Source organism: Ischnura elegans, chromosome 8 (assembly GCF_921293095.1).
Source record: "Ischnura elegans chromosome 8, ioIscEleg1.1, whole genome shotgun sequence".
NCBI lineage: Eukaryota > Metazoa > Arthropoda > Insecta > Odonata > Coenagrionidae > Ischnura > Ischnura elegans.
The window spans coordinates 86967000-86987706 of NC_060253.1; the positions used below are offsets into that span (position 1 = coordinate 86967000).

Genomic DNA, 20707 nt, shown 5'->3' on the forward strand with positions numbered 1-20707 from the left:
ATTTCCAAGAATTGGTGTGGTATTATTACCCGAACGACCAATTACAATAAACAAGTAGATACTAATAATCATGATAGTAGGTTTTAATTTCATTGTCCAAGGCATAGAAGTCGAAGTAGAATAATCGAGCTCCGAAACAAGCTAATATCTACTTAGGATGACGCTGAATATCATTGAACTCGCAATATGTGCCTAATAAGACCACAAATCGTGTGATATAGCAACAGAATGTTCATAAACAATTTTCATCCACTGAAAATGCAAAAAAAGTAAACTTGAAAGTCGAACCCAGCTATTAATTGATCAATATGAGAGAAACACCAGCCCGAAATAAAATTCCGCAGTGACAAGGGAATTACCGATCCGCAATAACGTTTCCAAGGAAATCAGTGACTCAACCTTAATCTGCTCTTTTCTTCAAGTTAACTATCTCTCATGAGATCAGATAAGGCGAATTTTAATTGATTCCGACATCCCTCCTTAATTGACACATCATTCTGAGAAAGATAATTTTCCGTAACACTAAACCACATCGTACAATCGTCCAGTCCAGAAATGCTCCCAACTCTACAATGGAAGATTCAAAATCCGCAGGGAACAAGATTGATTGAATATTGAATAACTCGTTAGTGAGCGTCCATTGACTACGTGAGGTGATTTTAGCGATTTTTCAACCCCCACCCCTTCGTGAGATTTGGCGCGACCCCCTCCCCCGTCTGTCTCACCTCACGTGAGATTATATTTTCAGAATAAATACGTTAATCTATGCTTCATTGCGTTGAAATTTTAAAAAATATTTTAAAACTATTTTTATTTAAGATTAGCAAATTAAGAAGAAGTTAGTTTCTTGCAGAAAAAAAATTACGCGATGCTTTCCAGGACCCCTCGTCACTCCATGAGAGATTGGATGAGGCTTGACCACCTCTACCCCCTAAACGTCTCACGTAATTAATAAATGCACCTTTATAAGCTCGATTTTTCATAAGTTTACATAGCGGAAACGTCTTCACCTCTTTCACCAGCTGCTTTCGCTGCCTATCGTGACAGATATCGACAAATAAAGAGAATATTTTTTTTCCAATTTTTTCCGTATTTTTGATACGTCGCCGACTTCTGGAACTATTTCCGGCGAATGATCAACGGCCCATTCAATTTCTGAAAGGTTTTGTTGTTTTATTATCCGAACGACCAACTGCAATAAACAAGTCGATATTTATAATGGTAATTATAGGTCTTGATTTCATTCTCGATGGTTAAGAACTATCGAGATTATGAATGGTTTTAGTACACAGTTCGTGACGTCACGCACTCCTGCCGATCAGGTCGCCACTTCTCCGCAACTCCCCTTCTTCAAATGGCTAAACCCATTGGTTGGTTGATGCTTACACCATTGTGAAATACCGCCAAACTGCGGTTCCTTGAACGACTTGAACTCCCTGAAGTAATAGTCTAGTACGGTCGCCGGATCATGAAAAGTCAATCGTGGAAAATTTTATCCTTGGACCTTTCCTGAACGATCGCTTAACATTGGAGCTAACCTGACTTATTTTAAATTAAGGACCTTTAAAATGCTTGGAGAAAGTTAAAAAGAAGAAATTTTTCACAGTGCACTCAACACGCTTCGGAAACATTCGTCGCACATCCACGTAAATATGAAACTAAATACGGAACCAGATTCGCCAATGGGTAAAAATGGTAATGACCTCTTTCCAACGAAAATGCTACGAAAATAAATATTTTCTCTCGATAGGAAACATCATTCCACTTCGGCCAGTCGTATTTTTGCCTTTTTTATGTAATGTATTACTGGCTTGAAATTTACGTTATCGCCTAGAATTCATTCATGTAAATATTGTAACCTTTGTTTGTACATTTATTTATTTCACATTTAAAAAAATTGCATTACAGAAAAAAAATCAAAAAAATCAAAATAGGAAACGCTACTGTTTAAGAGTGACGACTTAAATTATCTAACGTGAAAATAGCAAAATGATTCCAAGAGTTTTTAACTGGCAATGCGTCACGTATAAACAAGCGATCGAGCGAGAATGATACGTCCACTTAACACACCATACGGACCTTCGGATAGGCGACGATAATATTGGTATCACGACGTGGTTAAACATGTTTTCAGCAGCTGAAATACCGATGAAGGGAGGAATACCGGACGATAATAGATGCAATCGGACAGAAATCAATCAAGGCCACACGAGAGTGTGGCCGAGAAGCGCTTCCGAAGAGCAGACGACCTTAGCCAGACACATCAATTTCGTTTACGAAACAGCTGCAAAAGACAAGCCATCCACGGGTATTCTCACATCTGGAGAGAGAACCAATCATGCTGGTCAACCGTACATTCGCCAAGTGACCCTCCGCCCCCACCCAAGCCTTATCTCGACCTATGGAAGGGACGTCAGAGAAAACAGAATTGAAAATGCATCAGAGAGACGCATCGAGACCCAAGTGAGGGTACTATAACAAGGAACAGAATGTAGATGAACAGAATCGGCTATGGATAAAAATGTTAATGAACTATTTTCAGCTAAAATATTTCGGAAATAAACAGACTTTCTCTTCATAGGGAGCTTCACTCCATCTCAACCAGTCGTATTTTGTGTTGACTAGAAATTAAATCGAAACTTGAAGCTTGTTCGCGGTGGAAGGGCTCCATATTATCAATAACAGACACTTTGCTACTTCCAGAAAAGATTTATAAAAATGTCTATTTTATGACCGGTTTCGGCTGTAATACTCCATTTACCAGTAAAGGAAGGATGCCTTGGAAATAAGGGAAAAGCTTTAAACAAACGGAAATCTTGTTAACGACATAACCTTTCCCAACCCATCCCCTTTATACTCATCACCATCCCAAATCCTCCACCCCAATCCGAATGACAAACTTTGTTTCCCCCCCTTTCCCTCACAGAAACCTACCAATTCCAGCTCGGAAACAATCCTACTCCATTTACAAACATAGCATATATAAACCTGTCCCCGCCATATTTTTTTATATTTTCTGTATTTGATAATGTTATAGCAACCGAAACCGGTCATAAAGTAGAACTTTTAATATTTTTTTGTGTAACAAAGTGCCTCTTATTGATAATACTTACCAGAAATGAAAACAAGTAATACCATTTTAAAGGACACCTCTCTCCTGCATATTAATTGAAAAAGACATCCCACCTGTTTGAGAAACGACTTTTACAGGCTATACATGAGCGCAGACCTTTAAAATTTGAGAAAAATAGTTGCATTACAGTGCCTTACACCACTGGCCAGTCGTCCCAATGACTCGAACCACCATCGAGGCCTGATAAATTACGGAAATGAATAACAGGCCCGATATCAGCAACCAGAGCTACCACGAGGCAGTATTCCGAATAATAATTAGACCGCTACAGTCCACTCAGCAGTCACCATCAGCGACAGAAATAACTTATTGTGTGTAATATAGTTCACGATGAAGTGCAAACCAAGCTATTTTCTCAAGTATTGACGTAAAGAAAGAGAGACAGCGCATATGAGGAAAAATAGATCAATTCACATCGTAATTAATATTCTCATCCCAGTATTTCAAAATCATGATAACATGCTTCTTCCGAAGATAAAATGGGCAAGCCAGTAAAAGAATTCGCAGCTTCACACCACGTCACCCTCCATTCAATTGTTGAAACTTTATCTTGAAAGCAGATTTTAGCGAAAGAGGTTATAGCTCAAGAGCAAAAAAAAACGAAATCAAGCGATGTGAATTTTATAATTACTCTCGACGTTGAAAACATAATTTTTCCCTCAAAATTACTCCCGGCACCGAGATACAAAATGAAAGCACAGCGTGTTTAAAAATTAATATTAGGATTTTGGGGATATTTTTTAATAGCATTTCACCCACAATAATATATATATTGTAAGAAAGAGAGCTCTAGATTTTTCAATAGCATGTGCAATTGTGCATGCCTGCAAGCGGTCTATGTGTGCACCAATTAGTACACGGCACACATTGTTACACACCCAATCGATAACGATTTCTCGTACATTATGCGGGTCCGGAGCATTTGGTGCAACAATTGATTCATCGAAAAATCGACATTCAACCCCGCCAGGGTGTGCGGCTGGAAGTGTTATGCCATCAACTATTAATGAGATATAATTTCCGGATATTACATTCGAAATTTATATTTTCATTACAGGCTCTAACAAAGTTACTCCTCATATGAAAGATACAATTAAGATTTCCACAGGTATATTTTGATATTATGACAAAAAACTGATATTATGCTGGTCATTCCATAAGAATCGCGATATAAATATAAAATCGGTTCGTCACCACACAATTTTTTGAGTTAATACCACAAAAGAAATCCGTAGAAAAGTCAATGTAGTGACACAAAAATGGTGATGTGGTCGTCTCTGATAGTAGGAAAAGTATAAACTTGAAAATATAATGATTGCAGAATGAATAACATGTACACAGCAATTTTGATTTTTAACTTCCACTTATGTCGTCTATGATCGCAAAACTTTATTGGACTAACACTACGTAACGAAAATTTCGTACAATCATGTTATCATGGAATAATTATGTTAAGGAAACGGTATAATTGGGTTTTAAATAGAGAAGAAGGTGTATTATAAGGTACCTTCTTTATAAGTACTTGTTGTCTTGCAAAAAATTTCAATGTCTCATACTTCTTAGATTTTATTTTTAAAATGTTTGCCGGCATAAAATTACGTTTCTTTGTTTTAGTTATAGATTTTACGGGTTTTTAACCTCTTTTAGAAGTATATAATAAAAATCTTTGAGGAGTTGATTCACCTAAATCGAGTAATCGACTTCGAAAAATCGATACTTTTAAGTCAAATTAATGGGTAAATGGTGAAAATTGAGGTTGAGATTGAATTTTTCGCCAAAGACTGGTGATTCAATGTTTAAAATCATACCTCATCTATCACTGTAGTTGAAGAATTAACGGTGTGGCCCACCCTCCGGAAACCTACCCGTCAATGAGCGCTTTTTGAGCGCTGAGCGCATGGCAGGGAGGATGTAAAAGTACGTTCACAGCAGCCTGCCGTGCGAACGTAACAGGTACGTCCACAGCAGCGAAAGGGTCAACGGAGCATATAGAGAATGACAGACAAAGACCTTTCTGCAATAATGTATATCATACACGAAAAATTGTGATGATAGCGCAGTGGAAAAATAGCAATTCCACCTCCTAATAACTCCGATATTCATTGGGATGGTCCGTGCATTGTTAAACGGAGTTGAAAGACATGTAAAAGAAATGTAAGAATGCTACTCACCAGATGTGGTCCTAAAGGGGTGGCTGAGCCTGCGTCCCCCGAGGCCACCACCTCCCGTGCGTCCCCCGAGGCCACTGCCTCCCGTGCGTCCCCCGCCGCCCCCAGGTCGGCCCTCGCCGTCTCCGCCGCCCCCGAGAGACACGAAGTCAGGGTCATCCACATCGAAGGCGATGCCCTCCTCGTATTCCGTGAGCGAGAGGGAGGGCGCCAGGCGACGGTTCTCGTACAAACTACTCAACATGGCCGCGGGGCGAAGCGATGCAGAGGATATCCTGGAGGAAGAAGAGAATCGAATCGTGAATATATGGAAGTGATGCCTTGAAAATAAAACTGTAACCATTGAGGTTAAATGTTGGTCATCCCCGGGAAAGTAAGTGGTCATTCATGTAAGACCGCAGATTCTTCTGGTGTATCAAGTGCGGAAAGGATTCCTGGGGTTTTCCACCGGGTTATTGGCTCAATGTCTACCGACGTTTCGAAGAACGACTTGCTCTTCATCTCTTGATTGTGAATAGGATCCCCTAAGGATGACGAGCAAGCCGTTCTTCGAAACGTCGGGAGTAATGGGGCCAATCACACGATGGAAAACCCGAGAATGCTTTCTGTACACGAAGAGTCATTCGTGTGAACTCAAAACGCCAACAGCAAAACCAACCTTATGCCATTCCTTTCAAATACGGCGTATTCAGTAACTGTTATGAGTACCGCGAAAATACTCGCAGATTCATCGGAGATATTTACGGAATATGCGCCGCGTGTCTCCATATTTATAGACAACACTTACACCGGTATTTGCAGCTGGCTTCTTATGCCCGATGAAGTGCAGAGTTGTATCAATACCGAACCGATCTTCACCATCAGTGAATCCTTATAGACCTAGTGTTAGCGGCGGATGCCGAAGATCAAATAGATAAATTGGATAGGGTGGGAAACAAGGAGACGTGACGAAGAACAGGAGAAGAAAGGGAATAGTTGAGACCATTCCGCCGATGAAGGACCCTGCGCGGTGGATAGGCCATATGTTGAAACACAGTAATTTCGTGTTGAATATTATCAACGTAAAAATTATATGAGAAGTACCCCGAAAATTTCAAAAGGTACACAAAAAATACGGGTAAATGCACTTAAAAAGTAAAACAAACTTGGACTAATGATAAAAGGGCAAATGAAAATAACATCGCGAATGAACTAGCTTGGTAAACGGAGGTAAGGAGGGATGCAGTTAAGCAATTTCAGAATTGTAGAACTATGGATGAATAATTAGATAGTTAGAATAATATTTTATCTATGCATAAGACACCAGAAATATAGGGGGGAAATTGAAAATAGTACACACACGGTTGATTCTAATCGATATAACATCTGAATACAGAAAAGCGTGAAGAGGGAAACAACTTCCACAGAATGAACTCCCGAAGGAAAATGTTCGTGACGAACAGGTGCGCATTTATTCACGTAAGACGTGAAAACACGCCACGAAGCCGGAGGGATCAACAGGTGGCGGATGAAATGTGATGAATGGAGAAGTGGGAGTGTGAGTGGAATATATTAATTACGTAACGACCAAGAGAGAGTCCAGTTTGTCCCATTGAAACGATATAGTAAGTTGCGAATCGTGTCATTTTAATTACTATCGTAAGAATATCTTCAGGAACGAGGACCAAGTCAAAAAAATAACATTCATGAATGCATCGCTATGAGGCGAGATGTTTTGAAAAATAATGATTTAAAAAATCATACTGAAGGTTATCCCATGCATCAATAACAGTACCAAAAGATGACGCAATAAGCACCTAAAAGTTAAGTTGATTAAAGTGGACGTATACGATAAAATGACATATTTTTATCAAGTAACAATCATCTATAGGCGGATCTAGGGGGAGGAGCACTTACCCCCCACCCAGATCCTTAAAAAATATGCAAGATTTTTAATACGGTCCCATTGTCATTGCGTTAGTTTTGTATTACGAGGTATCCTTGTGCCCCCCCCCCCCCCAGAAAAAAAATCCTGGATCCGATCCTGCAATCAACCCGTGATATTAAAATCACCGTGAAAGCTACATTAAGTAAAGACAAAATGGTGGCTGAGGCAATCCTAAAGGAGGAAATAAAATCTGTGACATTGAAATTATCACTGATAATCAAACTTAATTAAATGAAATTTATGTTACACTATTTTTATTACTTATTCATTCTGTTACTATTATAAGCACTAAATAATTATGCCATCCTCATCTTACAATTCAGGTTAACCAGCAGAGTAGGTACAAATCACATTATAACTTGGCTTGGCATCAAAATTCTTTACGCACAGCCCTTCACTTTCTAAAAGTTACAATATATCATTGTTTCAAGATTAGGAGGAATAACATGGAAAAATACATTAAACTCCTTTGTTTGGATTTTATTGGGTCTTTTGATGAATTAAAAACGTTCTCAAATGATGCTTTGGCAAGATCGACCTTTCAAAGCAATTTATCTTTAAGTCTCTTTATTCGTGGTTTCTAGCCAAGATATTCGGCAGCTGCCCAATTAAATAATATACATCGAGCGTATTTATTGTTTTATTTCCAACTGCCCCGTAAACAGCACATAATCATAGAGTAAGTAGCTGTGTCCACTAAACTTAGCACCCCTTTCTGCTTCAGAATATATTTTTAGACTTGCGGAACGAGCAAATTCAAATAATCGCAAAAAATTGTTCCTCGCCATCTAGTTAATTGTTCTAGAACTACACCAAAAACGAATATGATTTTTGTACGTGCGGTGAGCCCTCTATATATACTTACTCTATGACATAATGCATTTACAACGGAGGTTTAAGATAGCACAGCACAACATAGCCATGCCCTGGATAGGGAGCACCAACCCAGGCGGGATTCGACCCACGACCAACGGTGTGGCAGGCGAGGGCTCTACCGCACCGCCACCGCTTCCCTCAAACCTCCATAGACGACGTCGACGGCATTGTCTCCATTTATATCACGTATGAAGCAACATGTCAGCGAATAAAATATGAATACGTCCAAAATCAATTGCAATTCATCGCCAATATCCGATTATCTGGACGGAAACTATCCTCACCCTCATGTAGGCACTGCCTTGACTTCAAATGCCCAAACTACACGACAAAATGCGAGGCATGATAAAAATCAATCACGTACAGATAATTCGCTTCCCGGAAAATCAAATCATTCGGAACACCTGCATTGAACCACCATATCATCTGTCGTGTGAATAATACAGCGCGAAAATATGCTCAGGCTGGACCAATGGCGTCAATATAGGACTAAAACACACACTTGATTGACTGTGCATGACGAAAGATGTGAAAATTATCTTAAAGCGGATACATTTATCACAAAAACTTAAAGCCGCTATCCACAAAGCCAAAAATATTACGCGGGAATTTATGATCCATTGCATGAAACAAAATAAAACGCTGGAGGGATGCCAAACTCAAGAATTACATGACAGGTGCAAATGAATAATATCATCTGTCATTTCCAATGAATCATAGGTTTAAGATCCAAATCTACAGGTTTAAGATAAGTTGATAGAACCATTTCGCGACAAAATAATTATTTTGTTACTCATCAAACAAACAAAACTTGAAGTATCCATAAAATAAAATTAAGAATAAGACACCCTTTGAGACTTTCGCCTTGCTTCAGCCGACACACTCATTTATAAAGAAATTTTAGATTGGTTTGTGCTGAATTAATTTTTTTTCAACTTTGGTAACATTTGTTATTAAGAATAATTCTTTTAAAAAATAAAAAAGTATGATTACCTCGGACTCGATCCATCTCAGGACTCTACCATAACACCCGCGCACAGAATTAGGGACACGTAAACGGTGAGTCGAAATATGAAATAGATAGGAAAAACCTCGTCGCGGAGCCCGAAAAAAAAACACTCCGACGGCCCAACATCAGCGGGGACGTGAATTACCTCAGTGTATTCCACCAGCTAATCTTAATTTCGATAGGGCATTTCCTTCTGGAATTTGACTTCAGGGGCCTGATTATGGTTCTTTCTGGCTATAGCCAACGGGATTTGTCGAAAAGATTGGCGAACAGTGACTGAATTCGTATTCTCATTTTCATTCGCTAGCTATTTCGCTAGAAAAGCTTCGTTTCGTCCCTAAGGCGATGAAAAAGTCATTCTTGTTCTGTCTGGCGAGCATATAGCGAATGTAATCATTCGCCAAGAGCGAATTTCGCTAGCGACGACAGTGAAGTCGCTCGAGCGACTTGGCGTAATAATTGACGAGAGAACGACTCGTGATTTAATTACAGCTATATACCATTATTATGTTATAATTTTGATCCCAATTAGTTTAATTGTTATTCAAATGCTTGGCATACAACATGTGCGTTGATTTACTCGTCTTGTCGTTCTACGTGATTCAATAGATGGGATTAAGAATGTGTTTGCATTTGAAAGAACCGCGAGCAAGAAAAGCTTTTGTCTTGAAAGCGTATTGTGCTATCGTAGGAGTGTTGTTATTCTGAGCATATAAATTTGTTAGATTGCCTGAGATTGTTGTTTCGGTTCTTATGCTCGTGAACACTTCATCGGAAATATTAAGAAAGAGACTGACTGGAGTGGAGATAGGCGGGGAGAAAAGAACGAGAATAACCGCGGAGAAAATTTTCGCTTCGCCTCGAGTTGCCGTAGCGAAGCGAAGACTCGCGCGAAAGGAGAACGAGAATCACCGCACGGTAGCCCAGTCGCGTTCGCAGCCATCCTCGTAGGCTCTTGGTGCCGTGAAGGCAAAGGATTCAGGTAGCTTCATGTGCCAACCTTCGAGGATTTCACCGACCCGGCCACATCAGTGAAGTGGGTCTCCAGAGTATCTACGCATTATTGAAAACAATAAAAAATTCGGGTAATACGAAAAAGGACTTAATGTTGTACATATAAAGTTAGGACTGAAAGCCCTGAAGTTATTACTTGCACGCAGAAGAAAGCTCACCGTATACCAAATATCTCTGAAGAGTTCCGCCCAATTGTATAAAGACGTTAAAGCAGACATACTCTAGGAAGATTAATATCCACCAACACCTTTCCTCCCTGTCAAAGGAAATGTATCGAGTGCCTTTCAGAAAACGATACAAAAAGGCGCCATACAGGATTATAGAGAAAACAATAAAACCAAAGTATAAAAACCAAAGGTCGAAACCCTACATGACTGAATTTTCATTTACCTCTAGCGCTAAAGGTCAGAGTCCCCTAATGGTAGGGTAAAATGCGAGACCACCACGAGGAATTCATGGACTATAAATGGAAATAATCGCAATGATATGCCTGTGAAAAAGAGGAGCGTCCTCAGAGAACTATAATCACAGTAGAACGAGACAAATTGCTTCCGAAAGAAATGACATGAGAAAAATCAGGAGACATTCTTTGGCAGCCAAAGCAGCCAATTATCAGTTCGCTCAACGACAAAAAATGGGCGTATCAACACACTTTTGAAAAAAGTAATTATCCTAATCTTCTACAACGTCCAATCAGGGGATAATGAATCCTCCTTTGGAACGAAACTCGCGTGAGCCAGAGATATAGTTAAGGCTAATGCCCGCATGGAGGACAACCATTTCTCCAGAAGAAATATCCCATAGAGAAATCAGGATAGAGGGGAATTACATGCATCCAAAAATGTTATTTTTTATTATTAATTTAAATCATATATAATTAATATAATTAATTTAAAAACTAAAACTTTTATTAATAGATAACTCTCCAAAAAGCGACAAAAAGATTAAGAAAAATGAAAAAACAACACATGATATAAAAATCGTCCTCAATTTTTAAATCCTACCAAGATTTCACATTTACAACGCCACACAGGTCGCAGAATTCGTAATTTCCATTTCATTGGGTATGAAACATAATAGATACTATCATCGTAAAAGTACCTATGTGTCTTTAAGAATGGATTGAGTATAAAACTGCAAATGGCGATATTAAAGTAGGGATTTTTCCAAACAAATACGACAAAAGTGACGAAAAAAAAACGGTAAGGTCTGTACCATTTTCCGAAAATCAACAGAATATATGGTAAAATTATCTGCCAATCCTTTAACTATCCAAAGATTCTTGAAGGAAATAAGCTCTTATAAAATTTTTTTTTTAAACCAGCCTTTATATTTAGATTACAGGGGATGAGCAACGTTTATATATGACACAAAGCAAAAAAACTCAGTGACCCCGAAAAACCAAAAGTGACGTATTAAAAAAGTCACTATATTTATTAAATTTTCAGTGAATGGTAAGCCCCCTATGTTTCAAAATGCCACCCCTATGCTTTTAAATGCCTACTATGTGGATATGCCTAAAGTGGATAACTTTTACTGTGGTCGCAAAACACGAAAATCGACCATTTGGAACTTCTTAGATCAAAAACATGTTTTGGGGGGCTATAGGTTGACTGGGGGGTGGTTAAAGGGGGGTTGGAGAGAAAAAGTTATATTTTCATGTATTGTCATCGGAAATGAAGAAGTGTGCAAAATTTCAGCGTTTTTGCTTCACAGGAAGTGAGTCAAATTTGAGTTACAAGATTTGTACCAGACAAACAAACAGACAGGTTGGTGAGTTGATATAAAGGCTGGAAAAAGGAGAGTATCACCCTAAAGAAAACTTGAAGCATTTCTAGAGGAGCTCAAGACTGACCAGTGACACATCTTTTATTGCATTAGCTTTAAGTGTACTGATGGGCAGTGTGCTAATACTGGCATCTTGCATCTTACCTCTCCGTAAATGCACTCTTTCGTCCAGACCAGGGTGACCCTTTATATCTAGAGAAGAACAAAAAATAAGGGATATTCAATGGATATTTTAAGTAACATAATGAATGGGCAAAAATAAAATTATTAGATCTCACAATAAGCAAGATCAAAATTATTAAGAAAAAAATAACACCATGCAACAAATAATTTGGTTCAAAAGTCATTCTACCAAAAAAGTTTAAAAATCGATAGTGAAACGAATCTCCAATTATGCAGAAGACAGTTCAGAGAAAAAAACAGTTTATCGCATTAATACGTATACTTCTTGGGAAGTAAATAAAAACCTAAACGGTACCTTCCTGGGACGCAAGTAATGCCTCGTCTCGTTCAATTGAGTTTAAATAGGGAATACTACCTTTAGCTGATTTATTCGGAAAAAGTGTCTGATTAGACTACGGACAGGTTTTCAATTCTATCATGTTTTATCTTAAGTGATATAATTTGTGGTACCATGTGGTGAAATATCTTAATCCTGATTAAATGACACATTTCAAAATTGCTTGAGAATGTTGTAGAGGCAACTATCCGCGTCGCACGGAAATAAATCCTGTGGAAATATTGTGCGATCTCAAATTTTATCAGAGAAACTTCTTTGTAAAAAAATTCACTATTGAAGGGACATTCCCAGCCATTAACCTCCCAAAAATTAAATCGTAAAACTGGTCTACGGAACAGGAAAATAAGTGACACCTACAAATATCGATAACATTAAGTGGAAAAGAGACCTCTTCGCCTTACGAGTTTTATCACAGTTTTCACAGAGGTCAACGAACAAAGCATTTAATGGTATATTTAACTCTTCCCAATTTCGGCCCATTATGTAAAGCGCTCGGCATAATTTCAACCCTTAGTGACAGGCCAACTACTTCCAACGTATTTATGCTACCTCCTTGCATACGTGTAGCTTGTAGATCATTTGGAATGCCTTGTTCACAACAACATAGCGATGGCTAAGTTCTAACAACACGTATCTCAAAAATAGCAACTTCCCAGGAGAGCAAAAAAACGATTAAATGTTTTGTAATTGAATACTAAAATCAAAAACTAAAAATTTATAAAACTGAAAAGGAACATACATTTGCCAAAAAAGAGCAGTTTTTTGGTTGAATTTTATTTTTTAATGTTATTACACTATGTTAAAGATTCCTATGTCAAGCCGGCCTAATTTTGAGATACGTGTTGTTAGAACTTAGCCATCGATACCTTGACTTAACTCGACTAATCCATGAAGTTGAAAACTTGAGAACAGTGTCGTCAGATTTACAGCAGCTCAAAGCGGCTAAACTCGAACTAAAATACCCCTTCGTAAAAAAAAATAATTTACCTCCACTGTTAAATGTAGAGAACAATTATTAAAAATTGATAACTTTCATCCTGAAATTAATAATAACAATGGGAGGTAAACGACTTAAACATTTTTTTAAATTCCATACCGGTCACTCTAGAAACAATTTAAAGACAAAAATTTTTTTCCTATCGAGGGCCATACCAAATGCTGACAATGCCCAAGGATTCACGATTGACACAATGCTGAGTGGTGGAATATTTTAGTCACCAGCCTGCGACATAGTAAGTCACATTACGCTAGATTAAGTGGTTGAGAACGGAGCTATAAAAGTAGCCACTTGTTGCACATGATAAAAGAGTAAGACCTTGTTCACAATATCTTCACTTAACATGGCGAAACCATTGTGTTGGAAAACACAAGGAGCGTTCTTGGATTCACAAAGGCTAAAAATGACGAAACTTTGCTGAAAATAGTCATAAGTTGAGATAAGTTCCCTCTTATAAGTGAAATTAACCAATAGCAAGGAAGATAGTTTTGTCTACTGTTAGACTGTTATAAGAACGTTCTCGAAAAATAGACGTCAAAATTTTTCCGCGGTCTGTGCAATGACAGATAGAATTTATCATTAATTTTTCAGGTTCAAAAGCAGAGAATTTACACAAAGAATGGAGATCAAATGATAATGCGACATATTCTCACCCCTTCCTACTGCTACCCACCATAGCATATAACGTGGACCTTACATGCGGATATGCATTCTCTGTATATTTTAATATACATCAAAGGTTTCAAATAGCCTACAGACATACGACACCGAAAGCTGAATAACATTTCTTATTTTGATACAAGGAATTTTATCAAATAGATACTAAATCAGACACAAAGAATTTAAAAGATAAAATATTTGTCTCCAAAAACTTCTGCTAAAACAACGGCTCATTCAATGAATAGCGTAACCATTATTACGTTGGTTTCGGTTATGCGAGGATAAAATTTTAAATAATTCTGACCTGAAATTGTGTTAACTACCACTCGTGATCTTTTACATTTAACTAAGAGATATATCCTTAAAATGTCATTCACACACGTTACACATTACAGCATGCAAAATAATTATACTCATCGCAAATATTGTTACCTATAAATAATCGCTGATATCTAGAACTCCATATAAATGACTAAGTCAATAAAATAGTAGATCCACGCAACATGAAAACAGTCCAATAAAAATTAGAACCTATTGGCAGCGGAGGCCACGAAAGAATTACATACGGGATTTTTTATTCCCAAACGTAACATCCCCCGCCACAAGCCTAATGAGGCGGCTTACTTGGTAAAATGGAGATGTAAGCGCGGCAAGCCACTCCCAAAACCTCCCTTCCTTACCCGGTACTACGCTATATACCCTAGTAGCAATCGATATCCATATAATATCCATAGATGGTTACCAATATCCAATAAGCATTATATCTAAAAGTAATATTGTATGGATATTGTGAGGATATTGATATGTGCTGGCTTTTTGAAAAAGCATAATATCCAAAAGTAATATTGTGTGGATATTGTAATGATGTTAATTTTCTATTGACTTTTGGATATTAATGGGAATGATAGACATTTCTTTAATTCCATTCAAACATACCTGAACATAATTAGTGAATACATTGTGCACCAGGGGAGCAACCAGGAATAAATGGTTTTAGGCGCAACTAACACTGGGGGGTCTGAGGGTCTGGAATACCCGCTAGGGTAAGTGGGATATGCAAGGGCCCTCCCCTAGAATAATTTTCAGATAAATGTCTCAAAAGGTGAGTTTTACGGCTTTCTGAGGGATATTTTATTGATCGCTCACACTATATATTCTATCGGTAATATTAATCAAATTAAAAGAAATGGATTAAACTTTAAAATTTCCCTAAGCTCTAAGGGTAGGGAGGTTTATCCCCCAAACCCCCCTCGCTGCGCTAGTGATGTATACTATGGTTGCAATGAAAAAGGAATGCAAATATAATTTAGGCAACAAAAAGTGAAAACAGGGACAAGCAAGTATTTTCGTAACTTTTGGTAACCATGAGAAATATATATTTGGCGTTATAAATACCTAAGTTACATATTTTGCCTATTATATTGCGTAATTATTTTTTAATATAACGGATTAAATATCGTATTTTGAAACTTGCGCCATAAAGACCGGCGGCCATCTTGCATTGCACGTGACCCAACTGCCATCGCCAAGGCCATCGCAAATGTTCCTGAAACCACAGCTGAAACTGTTTACATTCGTAGTTACTGTGTTTTTTGACTTTGCGAATTTAGCTACGCAGTAGAATCTTATCTTACAAGCAAATTTACGTTGAAGTATGCTAAGGAAGACGAAAATAATCCGTGTTTCGCTGTGAAGACTGGCAAAAAGGAATTGGAAAAATACTATTTCAGGCACTTTGAAAAGTTGTGTTACCTTGGCCCACAGTTTTCCCAACCAACACAACTACTTTGAAATCAACGCCGGATTAAGTTTCTGTATTTTGAATTACCGGATAAAGTGGATCTTAGTGGCACGAAGAGACATAAGAAGATACCTTAGTCATCATCAACACATATCTGCTGAGCTGACCCTGTAAGTAAATGGAACATTTTTTCGATTCGTCAGTGAATCACCGAACTTGTGCCCATGTACCCTTTCGTATGTAATAATACGATTAATGAACCGCTAATTTATATCCAATAAGTATTTAAGATTATTAATTACTATGTTCACAGTGTAAACACAACTAAGCATGATCTTTGCTTTCGCGGCCATAGTAAAAACACAATCCATTCACCGATTAAGTTGAAATATCAGGTTTCTCGCAGAAGAATCCACTTTGTTAACAGTTCGTTATGGTATTAAAGTATCAGTCTCAATCTCAATTAACTCGTATACGAAGGTTTTTTTCATGAAAATGAATAACCAATAAAAATATGTCGAATAATTATAGTAATTAATAAGCTGTTCATATAACATAGCCATCAATTTAACTCTCTCTGATCATTATCATCTAGGTATTGATTTGTGCTTCAGTTCATTTTTCACAAATGCCTAAATTGCAAGGGAAGTCATAAAGAGATTATATCGTTATCAATTTTCACAATTTGCTGGCAATTTCTGTAGAAGTTGGAATTGAGGAAAAAATAATATCTCAACTGGTTTTAATATATATTGGATATCAGTTTGTGAATGCAATGTGCAATAAACAGGACATAACTGAACTGCCAATAAAACCTGAAGAAACTAGCAATAATGCTGGTGAAACTATTGTTAGGTTAAATGTCTCATGCGACAGATTCCTATAAAATTGTATCATCATGAATATTTGCCATTCTGTGAAAGACTTGACACATCTACCTTTGAAAATGAAGATTAACATGTATTTACTTTGTTAATTTCATTGCAGATTTCAGAGTTGGCCCTCATTGGAGGCAACACTTGTATTGAACGAACGATTGTACGAACTTTCCGGTATATCATGAAAGACAACTTGTCAGCAAACTATACCCGGATGGGCTACAAAAAGAAAAGAGTATTTTCTGAGCTTGGCCTGAAAGCAATAATTTTTGGTAAGTTTTATATTACATTTTTTCATCATTAGATGAGAGGGTAGATAGTGCAGGGGCAATTCTAAATCAAAAGGATGTTTATTTGTGAAAACGCCCGAACAAATATCTATCCCTTTCTTCAGTAAGGCTTATTTCTTTAGCTCTTCATCCCCACTACATAAGTTATTGTTTTACTTATCTCTTCCTTATTTTCCAATAAATTGTTCCTCCAAAAAATTTATATATTACCTGTGATGATTAATTGGACTACATGTTGTTGATATCATTGTCATAGGGAATACCTCTTCTTTTACAGATGCAGTTCGACGTTACCACCTAAGTGCTTCATCTAAGGAACCAGAAAATTACATAAAGGATTGCCAAATTTAGGGATGCCTAGAGGAAAGGCCATCATATTGATCATCCTAATCAATATTGCAGTTCTCACTTATTAGTGGCAATAGTGTGGAATTAATTTTCCCATATAACGTCAATTGGTGTTTTAACTTTTAAGTTATATTGAATGACAATATTAAATTTCCTTTTTAATGTTAAATTTTATATCTTTGTGGAAGCATTCTTTAGTGTGCTGTTTATTAGTCTAGCTTGTTTTAAAATTCTGTTAGAAAATTTATTTCTTTGGTTGTTCCATTTTGGGAATTGAGATACATTAGAAAATAAATAGATTTGTAATTACATAAATGCATAAAAATACGAGAATTTATTTTTGTGTTAATAACCAAATGAGTCTGTCTAAAATTAACCATGCCAGTTCCTCATGACTTTTTCAAAGAAATTGGTCTTTATATTCTCTTGATTGGGTTCATTACTTAATTTATAGTGAATTTCTCATTTGAATATGAAACTGTATATAAATTATGTGCATATAATTACTGTCCTCAGTATTTCCTGTCAAATTCTTTCCAGTGAGAGAGTGAAATATATATTTTCAATCTCCCTCTTGAAAATGCATTACACACTCGCTGTAAATAATTTAGACTTTAAAAATTAGGTAGAGCAATTATATGCACAATTTGTATGGTTGAATATTGATTGCAACAATAGGAGGAGTTCATCAGGGGGGCAAGACCCCCAGAATGGGCCCCCAATATTTTTTATAGGTCAGCAACTCTGTTCATGTTCTTTAAAAGCTTAGGCTAAAAATATTTGGCACAGTGATCACATGTTACTGATCGTTTTAATCCTGATTGCAAATTCTCCTAAGAGGAGGATAGGGACCCCAATCTGGTTAATATCCATGAGGGATAAGAATTAGATATCGGATTAATATCCAAGTTGGATATTATATGGATGGCTTTTGGTGGCAACTTCGATATTATGTGGATGTTCATACAATATTATTGGATGAAAATTAGATATTAGGTAATATCCAAGTTGGAGATTATATGGATGGCATTTGGCGGCAACTTCGGATATTATGTGGATATCTAAGCAATGTTGTTGGATGAAAATTGGATATCCTTTGGATATTATAGTTGGATATTATAGATAATGTATGGATATTGTATAGATATCAATTGCTACTAGGGTATACATTCAAAATAGATAAATTCAAATTTTGTGAGAGAGCACGGGAGAATCACATCTACAGAGTTAAATTTTATTAACGCGTTTTGCATGCTGCATGCTGGTGATTGATCACCCCCTGTCAAACACCCTAGAGGTGTCTCGCAGGGTATTATGTAGACGTAGATGACCAGGCAAACTTTTTATTAACAGGTAGCAATTGGAATCAACATTTTTCGCACTGAATTGTCTCCTTACTACCTAACAGTGAGTCATTCAATTCTGCCTTCCCTTCCCCAGCCTGTCCACTACTGGAGCCAAACCCACGCCCCTCCAGCGAAGGACGTTCCAATCGACCACGTATACCGGATGCACGCAGACATTCCTCGCCCTTTTTCGCACAACCAGCGCTCCCTCCCCCATCTCCATCACCCTTCTCCCCATCTGTTCCTATCGAGTCTATCATTTCCTAGAGCATGTCGCACTCACGTTGTTCCTTATCCTCAAAATACAAAACACATCAATTGATTTGGACACATCGCGACTAGCGGTGGAAATATCGATTTCGATTAAAATCTAGTTTTGATAGTCACAGATCGAGGACATCGAGATCGAGCCACGATCCTCGAGTTCCGATCCAAACTCTATTTTTCAACTTGGATCTTGACAATTTAGTTTGATCTGAGCAGCGTCACCACCGGCCTACGACACCGTCATTCGTCCCATGCGATACACTTTTCTCTAAGATCGGTTAAATTTAGTAAAGCACGCCCTCGATCATGAAGAAAGAATCTCAATCCGTTGATATTTTTAAAAAAATTTTAGCGAAGCCGAATGGTTCCAATCTTTACGAGTGATCCAAAACTGTGCGTGCATTTGAAAATATTTACCTCTACTTATGCAAGCGTGTATTCTGAGTAGATTAGGTAGATCGTGTGATTCGGGCTTAAGACTTACAGGGAAGCCATTGCGGGGATGTAAGCGCTTGGGCGGGGTTTACATCGTCTCCGACGGTGGCTTAGGGGTGGGGTGGAGAAAGTCAATGAGCACGTCTCGACTGGCGGGGCAGAGGAGTGACTCACGCAGGAAAACTCCCGCCCACTTCCAGTGGTCGGCCAGCATCCAAGAAAGGAGAGAGGTAACAGTCGAGAGATTATAAGCACTACTCTTTATCTTCTGCGGAAGCATCCGACTGTTCTACGTCCGAAAGCCACCTGAGGGATCTTACGATAATTTTAAAGCGGAAGAAGTGAGTTTCTGAGCGCTTGGCAGGGGCGGATCCAGGGGGAGAGGTCAAAGGGTTCATGACCCCCCCAAATTTTATCCAACATTTTTAATTTTTATTAGTTTAATAGTTTCTGTATCGTTACATGTCTAGAATTGTTCAATTTAATCTGTTTGGGAATAAAAACGAAATTTAAGGCTCCAAAATGCGAAAAAATGGATTTTAAACTAAATTTTAGGCTCCAAAATGCGAAAAAATGGGTATTTTAAAAATTGCCCACGAGGGAACGCCCCTAACTCTCGGGAGTATTATGTACTCCCTCAACCCAGGTCATGGCCCCCAAATTTTATGCTGAGCCCGCCCCTGGCGATAGACTTAATGTCTGTAAAAAAAGCAAGAATTTGAGGAGCTCCATCGTCTACAAGAAACAATTAATTTCCACGCATAAAAATCATACGAAAAAGAATTTATTCCTACGTTGGATCATTTACTCTAAAAAACCTTCGGCTCCATATTATTTCCTGTACTTAATTTTTTCTCAAAAAAGTACCAGTTTTTCACGCCTAGAATCAAGTTGCCCAACTTAGAGGGCTTCCAGTAGTTTTCGTTACAGTAACTTGCAACTATGACATAAGAAAGCCGAATCTAGTAATAATAGTTTGCCGAAAACATATTGTTTATGCATCTAAAATTTATGCATTAGTTGTAATCAACGCAAACCTCTGCTCACTTCAAAAGCAATTGAAATTTATGGCTTATTTTACGTATAGAGCTTCTCAAACTCAGGTGTATTGCTTTTCCAACAGACAGTAGAATGCTTCGGGAATTTAGAATAGATATATTAAAGAGCCACATGGAGAACATAATATTAGAACCCCACTATATCTCCAGGTCCGACTGAAACAATTGATTAAGAGCGATATTTTCGAACGGATAGGCATGGGAATTCGATTTTCCCGAAAAATAATGCCAAATTTAATAATTTCGCAGGGG

General features: G+C 37.7%; 1 protein-coding gene across 1 annotated transcript in view; it reads right to left on the reverse strand.

Moving 5' to 3' along the window:
- Window positions 1-20707, reverse strand: part of LOC124163265 — a 454892-nt gene that overhangs the window by 414387 nt on the left and 19798 nt on the right. The window contains exon 2 of the mRNA XM_046540052.1: window positions 5305-5576. Coding sequence (XP_046396008.1) covers window positions 5305-5545 — 241 coding nt within the window. The 5' untranslated portion in view covers window positions 5546-5576. The remainder of the gene's footprint in view (window positions 1-5304; window positions 5577-20707) is intronic.